The sequence below is a fragment of the Mustelus asterias genome, chromosome 2, assembly GCF_964213995.1.
Source record: "Mustelus asterias chromosome 2, sMusAst1.hap1.1, whole genome shotgun sequence".
NCBI lineage: Eukaryota > Metazoa > Chordata > Chondrichthyes > Carcharhiniformes > Triakidae > Mustelus > Mustelus asterias.
In genome coordinates, this window is record NC_135802.1 from 44893801 (window position 1) to 44907956 (window position 14156).

Consider the following 14156-nt stretch of genomic DNA (forward strand, 5'->3'; position numbering starts at 1 on the left):
ATGCAGTGGCCCGCTCAGTGCCATGCTGCCGACCTCTTCCGCAGGGATAGGCACCGCCCCCAGCTTTTCAACAGAATTTATGCTCGTGCACTCGGCAGTGCATAGAGTGTGGGAGATTTTTTTCAGAACTCCCACTGAAAAAAATAGTGTGATTTACTCTAGTTTTCACTCGAATTCAACATTTAGAATTTTTTTGGGAGAATCGCTCCCCTGTTTCTCTTTCCACAGATGCTGCCAGACCTGTTGAGTTTATCCAGCATTTTAGAAACATAGAAACATAGAAAAACTACAGCAGAAACATAGAAAAACTACAGCACAAAGAGGCCCTTCGGCCCACAAGTTGTGCCAAACACATCCCTACCTTCTAGACCTACCTATAACCCTCCATCCTATTAAGCTCCATGTACTCATCCAGGAGTCTCTTAAAAGACACTATTGAGTTCGCCTCCACCACCCCTGACGGCAGCCGATTCCACTCGCCCACCACCCTCTGTGTGAAAAACTTACCACTAACATCTCCCCTGTACCTACCCCCCAGCACCTTAAACTCGTGTCCTCTCGTAGCAGACATTTCCACCCTGGGAAAAAGCCTGTGAGAGTCCACCCGATCTATGCCTCTCAACATCTTATACACCTCTATTAGGTCTCCTCTCATCCTTCGTCTCTCCAAGGAGAAAAGACCGAGCTCCCTCAGCCTATCCTCATAAGGCATGCCACTCAATCCAGGCAACATCCTTGTAAATCTCCTCTGCACCCTTTCAATCTTTTCCACATCCTTCCTATAGTGAGGCGACCAGCACTGAGCACAGTACTCCAAGTGGGGTCTGACGAGGGTCTTATATAGCTAGTGGGGTCTGACGAGGGTCTTATATAGCTTCTTATGGTTCTTTCTGTTCTTATTATGGGACAATTCCTGTTTCTGCTCCCCAAACCAGGTCCCTGCTTCTTATCACAGATGATGGATCAATAAACTATAAATAAAGTTAGTACAAAAAATATGAAAAGGCGTTTTACATAATTTAGGCTTCTGCTCTAAACATAGATGCTCATATTGTGCACCTCAAAAACAAGTAAATTAAACCATTATTAATTGCTTTATAAAGACATAAATTTTCAAGTTTCAGTGTAGCAAACATTTAAAGTAGTGCAAAACACCACTAGGTTCTGTCTGTGCAGCACCTGTGACAATCTTTCAGCTACTTTGCTGCACCCTTTAAACAAAAAGCATTCACCTCAGGAGTGTGTTTGGCAATTTCCCGAATTAGTGTTGCAACATTTTTTTTCACAAATTCATCTGGGTCCTTCAGACATGTTAGAACAGCAGGGAAAATTTCTGCCTCTACAACCATTTCTGCCAGATCCACGGAATGCTTTGCAATCTGACCAAGAGCTGAAAACACTTGACGCTGCAGAAGACAGAAAAAAAGCACAAGAGTTCAAATTTGTGGTTACAGCTGCTGAACTAAAACAATTAAATATGCAAGGGATTATTATCCATAAGGCTATTTTAAGTTTTTTTTAATTGAATAATTGTAGCTTTAATGAGCCACTATATATACTTTATATTTTGTACTCATATATAATCAGTCATATCTGATTAATCAAAATAGATCCCCATAATAGATTTATGATTAAATTACTTCAGTTCCTGAAAAATACATTAATATCAAACTTATTTTCTTCCATATCTGTGTTGTATCTAACATTGGATTAGTGTATTTGCTTGCACAATAAGAATAACAATATAATCTGTACAGTACAAATACTTACCTTTAATTTAGCATCAGGGTTCAGGATCATTTGAGCCAGATGAGCAATGGACCCTGCATCCACCACAGTTTGAGCCAACTCTGGGGATTGTTTTGCAATATCACTCAGCGCAGAGGCTGCAATCCTTTTCAATGGCACTTCTGGCTCTTGGATACAAAGAACCAGAAGAGGAACAGCTCCTGCATCCACTACTGCCTGTGACAATTCTGTGGGTCCAAGAAAAATAATTAAGTGAGTATGGATAGATGACCCTTGAGCTAGCCATTTTTCACCCTGACAGATACAGCTAGAATAAAAAGGGCACATCCCCACCTCTACTGCATCTGCATTTCAAATCAGACTGCTTAGCTTCATAGAGCATGTGGACTGATCCATAGCTAAAAGGACACAGGTCAAAGGATAGGCCCCATTTACATGTGGCATGTTTTAGGCAGATTGGGTTGAAATGGTTTGTTATTCTGTTAGAAAAGAGACAAACAGACCTCAGCTGTTTAAATTATGACCTTTCTGAATCTTCAATAGGCACATGTTTTACACATGGAATACAGCAAACAGAAGTGGCAAAATTAATCACACTGTAATTTAGTAGTATTTAAGCTTTTGAAAAATAACATAATACTCAATGAAATCCTTTTTGCTAACTGGATTGAATTGTGTTTCAGTTGTTTTTTTTTTAACCAAAATTCCCTCCAGAATTTTATTATCCTAGTCAATCTGGCAATAAGCAAACAAGCAGGACTACTCCCACATTACATTTATGATTGTTTTTTGTGGACAATATTTCTAACATTTGTTTTCACATTTCAGTCTTTAACTGCACAGAATTCACTTCTGTACTCTTGCTTTCTTCCTCTTGCAACTTGAGTTGTTCCTTCCCCATAACCCTACTACATGTTAGATATGAATAGGCTGATATACATTAAAATTTTTAATACAAAACCATGAATATCCAGCAATTGCTACAACTGAAAATGTAAGGCCACATAAACAGCTGCTATTATTTTATGTAGCATTACAATTATATTGTTGTAAATGTATTATAAAAGAGAGTTTACTAAAATAAATGTTACATTTTTATTTCACTCTGCCTTCATGATGACAAGTTTTCCATCTTTATTTAACATGCGGATCACACAAAAGGGCAAAGGCTATTTTTAGAATGATTCTGTATGCGGCAGTGGGAGTAGGTGGTGTCGAGCAACATAGTCAAAGCAAGCTTTTTAAAAGGATTTGGCACCTAATGTTACTTTTTTTAAAAAACTGATTTAGTAAAGAAACAAAAATGTTCCAGCATTCCTGAAAATACAGACTTGAAGGATTTACGCCACCATAACACATTCAATTTAAAACCTGCTTTGCAATCATATTTCATCCCCCCTTAGTGTTAACAGAAAAACAATGAACTACACTAATAAAAAAACCCTCTGAATCTCAATTGAAAGGCTTTTGGTGAAGAAAACTGCAAAAATTATTCAAAATAAAGACACAATCTCCACTTTAAATTGAAATATACTTATGCCAGATTTGCTGAAGGAAATGTAAAAGAATTCCTTCAGATGTCTGAATACAATAATATAAATAATTGCCTTGAGGGAATCAGTTGACAACAAGGAAATGTAAACACTACATTGGTTTAGCTGGTGTCCTTTCCAGAAGGTTTCAGCAGCACAAGGACAAAGTCTCATTTAAAAATATTCTTGCCTCCCTTTATTCTTTTTCTTCAATTTGGTCCATTGCTTAGTGATTTGAGATGCATCATGTTACTCTGTGGGAATGAGAAATGTTATCGCTCTATATCACACGACTATCTTAAATGCTACAGGAGTTTTATAGGTTATTAATCACAATCACATAGCCAAAGTGAAGACATTTCTAACACAAGAGGCTTTATCCAAGATAATGGAGACTGGACACAAAAAGAGTTAAAAGCCCACCTGCATTGAAAAGGGACCCAGTTTCTTGCCTAAGGAAGTAATTGATCAAGTCCCCTGGTGCTATTTAAAGAGATCATCTATTACTTACGGATTAGTTGCTGGTGTGCTTTTTTCTGGCTATTATTGCAATTCTACACTTTTTTGAGTGCTATCTATAGTTGTTTAAAATTTCAATAGTCAACAGGGTGTGGTCTGGCAGGTGGTGATTTCTTTTTCTGCTTACTTCAAGACTTCTGCATAAACCAACTTCTTCCACACAGTAGACCTTGACCTTGGCATTACTCAGAGAAAGAATAGAGGTCACAGAAAGCAGCATAAGCTGCTAGAAGAGGGTGGAGAGGAAGGGCGTAGTAGGGCTCTCAGCAGGAGGACATTGCTACTCAGGGTGTTTAGGGAATCATTCTTCGACAGGAAGTTCAGCAGCAACCCATGTTTGAGATATTTCCATTTCATTCAGGAATCAATTACCTTAACCATCCAGGTAAAGTCCTTCAACATCTTCCAGCACTGCATCAGATTCTTGGGGCTACAGCCCTGGCTTCCACAGCTAACTATTCTCGCTACCTCTCATCCATGTGTTTCAAAATCTTTCCGTCCATTCTACCCCCACCAGAGAATAAAAGACATCACTCTCTCCATAACATCACATCCACAAAGATGCATCCGAAAATCTGGGAGGTCTGCACACTTCCACAGACACCCATTTTTCACTCTTTCCCAGGAGAGTCAATTGCAGAATGACTCTCAGGACCTGCTCCAGTCCTTGAGCATCTCCTCTTTAAAGAGGTGGAGGATAGCAGGCCAGCGTTTAAATAAATCAAGCTGGCAGCGACATTGTTGATGCATACCGCTAATGAACAGCACAGGTAGCTGCACATTAGCAGGCAACAAGAAGTTGATATGTTGTCTGCATTACATTCAAAGGGCACGGATTCGTCATGCATCTGAACGTGGGGACTAACCTCCTTAAACCCCATTGATTCTTGTTGGGTCATAGTTCCCCTGGAAACAAATGCCCTTGGACCTTAGTCAATTCTGTGGAGGCCATCTAATCTTCTCGTACCATCAGCTGATCGGCGGGGCGAACCGGCAAGATCACGGGATAGGCAAAAGAAACGGGTTTATACCTGATTTCTCGCCTCTCACAATCTTACCGGGCCTCGATATCCGGCAAGATCATATTCTAATACTATAATAATATGATTATACATTATAACAAAGATTATGGTATAGTATTTAAATCTAATTTAAATGTGATTTAAATATTATTAGTGAGCCCGGACGCAGTCGTCACAGCTTATTTGCCTTAGCAGCCTCGCCGGTGGAGGTCTCACCAGGGACATGTCGTGATGCCTCGCCAATAGGACCAGAGGCCATTGAAGCCCCCCCGGGAGGTCGGGGCAGGGGGGGCAGTGCCCCTGGTACAGTGCCAGCTTGGCACGCTGGCACTGCCCACTGGTCACCCTGGCGCTGCCAGCCCGGCACACTGGCAGAGCCCACCAGGCAGTCAAGGGGGCGGAGCATAAGGGAAGGTGGACTGGAGGATGCTACACACTCTGCAACAGGGACTGGATGGAGGGATGCTGCGCATTTTGAAACTGGCGATTGACTGGGGGAGTGGGGGGCGATCGGCCGGGATGGGATGCAAATGACCAGGGGTGGGTGGGTGTCCGATTGTCTGCGGAAATCAGTGATTGCGGTGGAGAGGGAGGGTGATTAACTGCAGAGGCCTGCGATCATTGCCGGGGAGAGGTGGGCGATATTAAGGCGGGGTGGGGGCGGGGGGTGGAACAATGAAAAATCTCAGGTCTGTGCATGCACGATAATGCCCTCCACTGTGAGCTGCCAGCTTTTCGACAAGCTCAGGCCATGCCCCCTCCCGTGCTGGCTGAAAACAGAGTTTGCAATATTTTTTTCACAGAGTGGCATAAGATTGGACTTGTGACCTCGACGAAAAGACGGATCTGAAACTCTCCAGTTTTAACATTCATTCGGGACTTAGAAATTTTTTGGTAAGATCGCCCCCAGTGTCTCTCTAGATAATATCTGTCGTGAGGTCTTAACTTTAGAAAATAAGAATTGGCAGTCAGTTTAACTGAAGGAAGGACAGCACAGTAGGGCAATTGCCTAGCAATTATAAGTAGGAATTCTCACTGACTTTTGCTCTCCTTAGCCACCGGTGCCCCAAAAGGCTGTGTCCTCAGTCCTTACTATAGTCCTTATACACCTATGACTGTGCAGCCAAATTCTCCTCCAAATCGATTTTCAAGTTTGCTGATGACACCACCGTAGTGGATTGGATTCCAAACAATGAAAAGACAGAGTACAGGGAAGAGATAGAGAATCTGGTGAACTGGTGCGACGATGATAATCTCTTCCTCAGTGTCAACAAAACGAAGGAGATAGTCATCGACTTCAGGAAGCATAGTGGAGAACATGCTCCTGTCTATATCAATGGGGATGAAGTAGAAATGGTGGAGAGCTTCAAGGTCCCTCTATGCCGTCATTATAGTTAAGAAAGCCCACCAACTTTTTCAGGAGACGAAGGAAATTCGGCATGTCCGCTATGACTCTCACCAACCTTTACAGATGCACCATAGAAAGCATTCTTTCTGGTTGTATCATAGCATGGCATGGCTCCTGCTCTGTCCAAGACCGCAATAAACTACAAAGGGTCCTGAATGAAGCCCAGTCCATCACGCAAACCCGCCTCCCATCCATTGACACTGTCTACATTTCCCGCTGCCTCAGAAAAGCAACCAGCATAATCAAGGATTCCATGCACCAGGGACATACTCTCTTCCACCTTCTTCCATCAGGAGAAAGATACAAAAATCTGAGGGCACGTACCAACCAACGAAAGAACAGCTTCTTCCCTGCTGCCAAAAGACATTTGAATGGACCTACCGCCCATTAAGTTGATCTTTCTTTACAACCTAGCCATGACTGCAACACTACATTCTGCACTCTCTCCTTTCCTTCTCTATGTACGGTATGCTTTGTCTGTATAGTGCGCAAGAAACAATACTTTTCACTGTAGAGTAATACATGTGACAATAATAAATCAAATCAAATCAAAAAACAGAGGGTTAAAGACCACTGTAGCATAAAGCTTGAAACCCATCATTTTGAAAAAAGTATGGATAATATTTTTGTCTATAAATTGAAGTAGAGGGATGAGAAGCATGAGTAGGGAATTCTAGATTTGAGGATCTGTGCAGTGGAAGCCACAGGCACCCACGTAAATGACAGAGCAAAGGAAATTGGGGATCCACAAGCAGCCAGACTTGAAAATTGCATAATTCTCAGAATGTTGTAGGATTGCAAAAGGTTACAGAGATAGGAACAAAGCCATGAAGGAATTTGAATATAAGGATGAGGGATATAAGCATTAAAAACAAATGATATCATAGCCATTACAGATACGTGTTTACAAAGTGACCGAGGCTGGGAACTGGATACTCAAGGGTATTTGACATTTCCGAAGGACTGGAAGAAAAGTACATGGGTAGCTCTGTTAAGAATGTATGAATTCAATACAATAGTGAGAAATGATCTTGGCTTAGAAGATCAAGATGTAGAATTAGTTTGGGCGGAGATAGGAAATAGCAAGGGCAAGAAGTCACCGGTGGGAATAGTTTATAGGCCCCTAACAATAACTACACTAGAGTACAGAATATAAATTATGGAATGATGGTTGTAACAATGATTCTGCAATCAGCATATGAGATTTTAATCTTCATATAGATTAGATTAATCATATTGGCAAAGATAGCCTTGAGGATGAATTCAGAGTTTATTCGAGACAGTTTCTTGAAACAATAAGTTCTGGAACCTTCGGGGGAACAGGCTACTTTAGACCTGGTAATGTGTTTTTTTTATTCATTCATGGGGCATGGGCATCGCTGGCTGGCCAGCATTTATTGCCCATCCCTAGTTGTCCTTGAGAAGGTGGTGGTGAGCCGCCTTCTTGAATCGCTGCAATCCATGTGCTGTGAGTTGACCGACAATGCCGTTAGGGAGGGAATTCCAGGAATTTGATCCAGTAACTGCGAAGGAACAGCGATAGATTTCCAAGTCAGGACGGCTTGGAGGAGAACTTGCAGGTGGTGGTGTTCCCATGTATCTGCTGACCTTTTCCTTCTAGATGGAAGTGCTCGTGTGTTTGGAAGGCGTTGTCCAAGGATCTTTGGTGAATTGTTGCAGTGCATCTTGTGGATAGTACACACTGCTGCTACTGAGCGTCGCTGGTGGACAGAGTGCATGTTTGCAGATGTGGTGCCAATCAAGCGGGCTGCTTTGTCCTGGATGTTGTCAAGCTTCTCGAGTGTTATTGGAGCCACACCAATCCAGGCAAGTGGGAGTATTCTATCACATTCCTGACTTGTACCTTGTGGGTCAGCTTTAGGGAATCAGGAGGTGAGTTACTCGCCGCAGTATTCCTAACCTCTGACCTGCTCTTGTAGCCACTGTGTTAATGTGGCAAGTCCAGTTAATTTCTGGTAAATGGTAACCTCAAGAATGTTGATAGTGGGGGATTCAGTGATGGTAACACCATTGAATGTCAAGGGGCGGAGGTTGGAGTATCTCTTATTGGTGATGATCATTGCCTAGCATTTGTGTGGCGCGAATGTTACTTGCCACTTGTCAGCCCAAGCCTGGATATTGTCCAGATCTTGTTGCATTTGAATAAGGACTGCTTCAGTATCTGAGGAGAATGGTGCTGAACATTGGGCAATCATCAGCGAGCATCCCCACTTCTGACCTCATGAAAGAGTGAAGGTGATTGATGAAGCAGCTGAAGATGGTTGGGCCTTGGATATGAACCTGAGGGGCTTCTACAGAAATGTCCTGGAGCTCATATGACTGACCCTCCACAATCACAACCATCTTCCTACATATCAGGATGACTCCAACCACTTGAGAGATTGCCCATTTATTCCAGTTTTGCTAGGGCTCCTTGATGCCACACTCGGTCGAATGAAGCCTTGACGTCAAGGGCTGTCACTGTCACTCTCACCTCTGGAATTCAGCTCTTTCGTCCATATTTGAACCAAGGCTGTAATGAGGTCAGGAGCTGAGTGACCCTGGCAAAACCCAAACTGGGTGTCACTGAGCAGGTTATTGCTGAGCAGGTGCTGCTTGATAGCACTGTTGATAACCCCTTCCATCACATTATTGATGATCGAGAGTAGACTGATTGGGCGGTAATTTATAATTAATTAATGATCTCATTGCAAAAGATCCTCCAGGCAAGTGTGTGAGGGTGAGAAATACAAGTCTAAAATTAGTGTTTTAAACATAAATAAAGGCAGTTACAAAGTTATGTGGATAGAGTTGGTTTCAGTGGACTGAGAAATAGGTTAAAGGTAAGACATAGAACATAGAACAGTACAGCACAGAACAGGCCCTTCGGCCCACGTTGTTGTGCCGAGCTTTGTCTGAAACCCAGATCAAACTATTTCCTCCCTATCATCCCGAAGTACTCCATGTGCCTATCCAATAAATGTTCCTAAAGTTTCTGACTCCACTATCACTGCAGGCAGTCGATTCCACACCCCAACCACTCTCTGAGTAAAAAACTTACCTCGGACATCCTTCCTATATCTCCCACCATGAACCCTATAGTTATGCCCCCTAGTTACCGCTCCATTCACCCGAGGAAATAGTCGTTGAACGTTCACTCTATCTATCCCCCTCATCATCTTATAAACCTCCATCAAGTCTCCTCTCAACCTCCTCCGCTCCAAAGAGAAAAGCCCAAGTTCCCTCAACCTTTCCTCATAAGACCTACCCTCCAAACCAGGCAGCATCCTGGTAAATCTCCTTTGCACTCTTTCCAGTGTCTCCACATCCTTCTTATAGTGAGGTGACCAGAACTGCACACAATATTCCAAATATGGTCTCACCAAGGTCCTGTACAGTTGCAGCATAACCCCACGGCTCTTAAACTCAAACCCCCTGTTAATGAACGCCAACACACTATAGGCCTTCTTCACGGCTCTATCCACTTGAGTGGCAACCTTCAGAGATCTATGGATATGAACCCCAAGATCTCTCTGTTCCTCCACATTCTTCAGAACCCTACCCTTGACCCTGTAATCCACATTTAAATTTGTCCTACCAAAATGAATCACCTCGCATTTGTCAGGGTTAAACTCCATTTGCCATTTTTCAGCCCAGCTCTGCATCCTATCTATATCTCTTTGCAGCCTACAACAGCCCTCCACCTCATCCACTACTCCACCAATCTTGGTGTCATCAGCAAATTTACTGATCCACCCTTCAGCCCCCTCCTCCAAGTCATTTATAAAAATTACAAATAGCAGAGGACCAAGCACTGATCCCTGTGGCACTCCGCTGGTAACCGGTTTCCTGTCCGAAAATTTTCCATCCACCACCACCCTCTGTCTTCTGTTAGATAGCCAGTTACCTATCCAATCAGCCAAACTTCCCTCTATCCCACACAGTTGATAAGCAGTGGCTGGCATTTATGGAGATGTTTCATAGCTCTCAATATTCCATAGGGATAGATAGACTGCACAAAAAGGATGTAGTGGCTAATTAAGGAAGGTGACAGAAAACGCATACAGTATTGCAAAAATTAGTGATAGGCCAGAAGATTAGGAAATTTTTAGAAGCCAGCAACAAATGACTACAAATATAATAAAGAGGGAGAAAGTAGAATATAAGCATGAACTAGCAAGAAGCATCAATCAGACAGGATATCTTCTACAAGAATATAAAAAGGATGAGAGTAGATACAGGGCAAAATCTTACCAAAATAATTGCAGGCACCAGAGTCTGACTGGAAACTGGTGTGTTACTGGCCAGTTTTCTCTCCAGATCTTTGGACATATCAGAAAAACAGTTGGGCACATTTCACACCATCATGTTGAGGGGCGGGGCTTAAACATGCTGGTAAAGCCGGCTGCACTGAGGTTGAGGCACCCTTTTCAGAGGGAAAAAAATCTTCCCCTAACCGCACCAGGAACGTCACAGGGGCTCCCTGTCCCCCGCCAGATCGAGACAGCGTCTCTCCCCTGCTCCTGCAAACAGTCAATGCCAGTACCCACCCCCTCCCCTTCAGCATGAACATCGCCACCATTGAAACGTTTTCCCCACGCTCCCCCAACGTTGGCACCTGCCCTTCTCCCCCCCTCGAACATTGCTGGCATTGGACCCCTCCACCATTTCCCCCTATCCCCAAACAGTCAATAGAAACATAGAAACTAGAAGCAGCAGTCGGCCATCCGGCACTTCAAGCCTGCTCCGCCATTCATTTTGATCATGGCTGATCATTGAATTCCTCCCATATCCCTTGATCCCTTTGGCCCTAAGAGCAATATCTAATTTCTTCTTGAAATCAGACAAAGTTTTGGACTCAACTACTTTCTGTGGTAATGAATTCCACACATTCACCACCCTCTGGGTAAAGAAAGTTCTCCTCATCTCAGTTCTAAAAGGTTTACCCCTTATCCTCAAACTATGACCCCTAGTTCTGGACTCCCCCACCATTGGGAACATTCTTTCTGAATCTACCCTGTCTAATCCTGTTAGAATTTTATAAGTTTTATGAGATCCCCTCTCACTCTTCCAAACTCCAGTGGATATAATCCTAAATGATTTAGTATCTCCTCATATGACAGATCTGCCATCCCAAGAATCAGCCTGGTAAACGTTTGCTATACTCCCTCTATAGTAAGCAGATCCTTCCTCAGAAAAGGACACCAAAACTGTACACATACTCCAGGTGTGGCCTCAACAATGCTCTAGACAATTGCAGCAAAACATCCCTATCCCTATATTCAAATCCTCTCGCTATGAAGGCCAACATGTCATTTGCCTTCTTTACTGCCTGCTGTACCTGTGCGCTTACTTTCAGCGACTGATGCACAAGGACACCAAGGTTTTGTTGAGTATCCACCTCTCTCAATTTACATCCATTCAAGTAATAATCTGTCTTCCTATTATTGCTACCAAAGTGGATGACCTTACATTGTTCCACATTATACTGCATCTGCCATGCAGATGTCACACACTCAGTCTGTCCAAATCACGCTGAAGCATCTCTGCATCCTCGTCACAGCTCACCCTCCCACCCAACTTTGTATCATCTGCAGATTTGGAGATAATACATTTAGTTCCTTCTTCCAAATCATTAATATATAATGTGAACAGTTAGGGTCCTAGTACAGATCCCTGAGGAACCCCACTAGTCACTGATTGCCAATCAGAAAAAGACCCATTTATGCTCTTTGCTTCCTATCTGCTAACCAACTTTCTATTCATCTCAAGACAGTACCCGCAATCCCATGTGCTTTAACTTTACATAGTAGTCTGTTATGTGAGACCTTGTCGAAAGCCTTCTGAAAGTCGAAATAAACCACATCCACTGGTGCTCCTTGGTCAACTCTTCTAGTTACATCCTCGAATAATTTCAACAGATTCAAAGAATAAAGAAAAGTACAGCACAGGAACAGGCCCTTCGGCCTTCCAAGCCTGTGCCAATCATGATGCCGTAACTAAACTAAAAAAACAACCTTCTGTTCTTATCTGGTCCATATCCCTCTATTCCCTCCCTATTCATGTACCCATCTAGATGCCTCTTAAATTCATCAAGCATGATTTCCCCTTTGTAAATCCATGCTGACTTTGTCTGATTGTACCACTGCCTTCCAAATGCTGAGTTATGAAATCCTTTATAATGGACTCCAGCAACTTCCCCATTTAGGCTCATTGGTCTATAGCAAGCATCTCCAGCACCCACGCCCACTTCCCACCACCACCACAAAGAAAGCAGCCACCATCCTCAATGAGGGTGAGGCTCCCATTCGAGTACGCTCGAGGCACTGCTCCCGATTCAGATTGGCTTGGTGCCAACCTGTGCCAGGGGACTGCCTATCCATGTCCCTCTCCCCTCGTGGCTATACTCAGCTTTGCACCCCCGGGGGTGCAAATATATGGTGAGGGGGGATCTTTAATTATATTTAAATTCATGAAAATGCACTAAAATCAGGTAGATGCCCATTATGGACACAAACCTGATTATGTTGTCAGCGAGGGATGACGAAAGTCAGAGATTGTGATCTTCCCGGCCAGATTTGCGATTTCCGGGTTTTGCCAGATCTTGAGCCCCCGCAACCGGGCATGGAGAGTGCAGGCTCAAGATTGCCCTGAAAGTAAATGTTGGTCACCTAGAGAATGGGACTGCAGTGGTTTGGGAAGGTGGGTCACCCAGCACCTTCTCAAGGGCAACTTAGGCAATAAATGTTGGGCTGGCCAGTGATGTCCACATTCCATGAAAGAATGGTAGCTATAGTATCTTGGTGGCTAGCACTCCTTGCCTTCTACATCTACTACTGCTGCTACTACAAATTTGAACCAGGGTCATCAATTTCTGAACCTCCAATCTAAGGCCTCTTACCAAGGTAAAGTTGTGCAGAACACAGTATTCAACCACTTGGTTCTTGAAATTGAAGGGGAACTATATATTGGGAGCCTTCTAAGTTAATCAAACATCTGAATGTCCCCTGCAATGGCTTTATTTCCAGCCTGCACAGTTATTGCTGGGGTCACTCAATGATCAATCTTTGGATCCCTGCTATTTCTCTAAGCAAGCTGTCCCTTGGTGACAAAATCTGAAAACAACATCAGATTGCACAAGTATGACCCCCATATCCCCTCTATTCTCAAAATCACTTATTCCACCTTTGTAATATCACCCTTCTCTATTCCTCCCTCAAGCCATATTCTGTTGAAAAGCTCACCCATGCTTTCATTAACTCCAGGCTCAACTATATCAGTGCTCACCTCACCATCTTCCATTATCCACCCTCCGTAAACTTGAACTCAACTGAAACTCTGCCATTTGTATCCTAATTCGTGACAAGTCCCATTCTTCCATGGTGCTGATCTAGAATGGGTCCTAGTCTATTAACGTCACGATTTTAAAATTCACCTCGTGTTTAAATCCTTCTATCACACCTGCCTTTCCCAATATCTGTAACCTCTCCAGCCCTGTAAGACTTCAAGTACTCTATGCTTCTCCAGTTCTGACACCTTGTTTATACTCCACTTTCTTTGCCCCAACATTAGTAGCCATGTCTTTAGCTATTTAAGCCCCAAGATCAGGATTTCTCAGCTCCACCTCCTATCGAGAACCTTGTTAAAAACCTATCTCCTTGACAAAGATTTTGATCACCTCTATCATTTGAATCTTTGGCTTGGTGTCAATTTTTATTTGATTATACCTCTGTGAAATGCCTTGGGACTTTTTTCACCAAAGGTGCTATATTTAAATGTTGTTGTTGTTCAGCACATGAATAGTATGCTTGGTGTTGATTCTAGTATTGGCCTTATTTATTGTGGTGCTCAGCTGGAACAGAAATCATCACCATGGCTGTTGAAAATAGCCTTAATCCTTATTCTCTCAGGAGCCATCCAGCGGCT

At 43.1% G+C, this 14156-nt stretch overlaps 1 protein-coding gene across 2 annotated transcripts in view; it reads right to left on the minus strand.

The window, feature by feature from the left end:
- The window catches only part of spag6 (sperm associated antigen 6), a 149529-nt gene that overhangs the window by 46510 nt on the left and 88863 nt on the right, over positions 1–14156 (minus strand). For both annotated transcript variants that reach the window (XM_078234537.1, XM_078234527.1), the window contains exons 5-6: positions 1771–1976; positions 1233–1406 (exon numbers count right to left, since the gene is read on the minus strand). In XM_078234537.1, coding sequence (XP_078090663.1) covers positions 1233–1406; positions 1771–1976 — 380 coding nt within the window. The remainder of the gene's footprint in view (positions 1–1232; positions 1407–1770; positions 1977–14156) is intronic.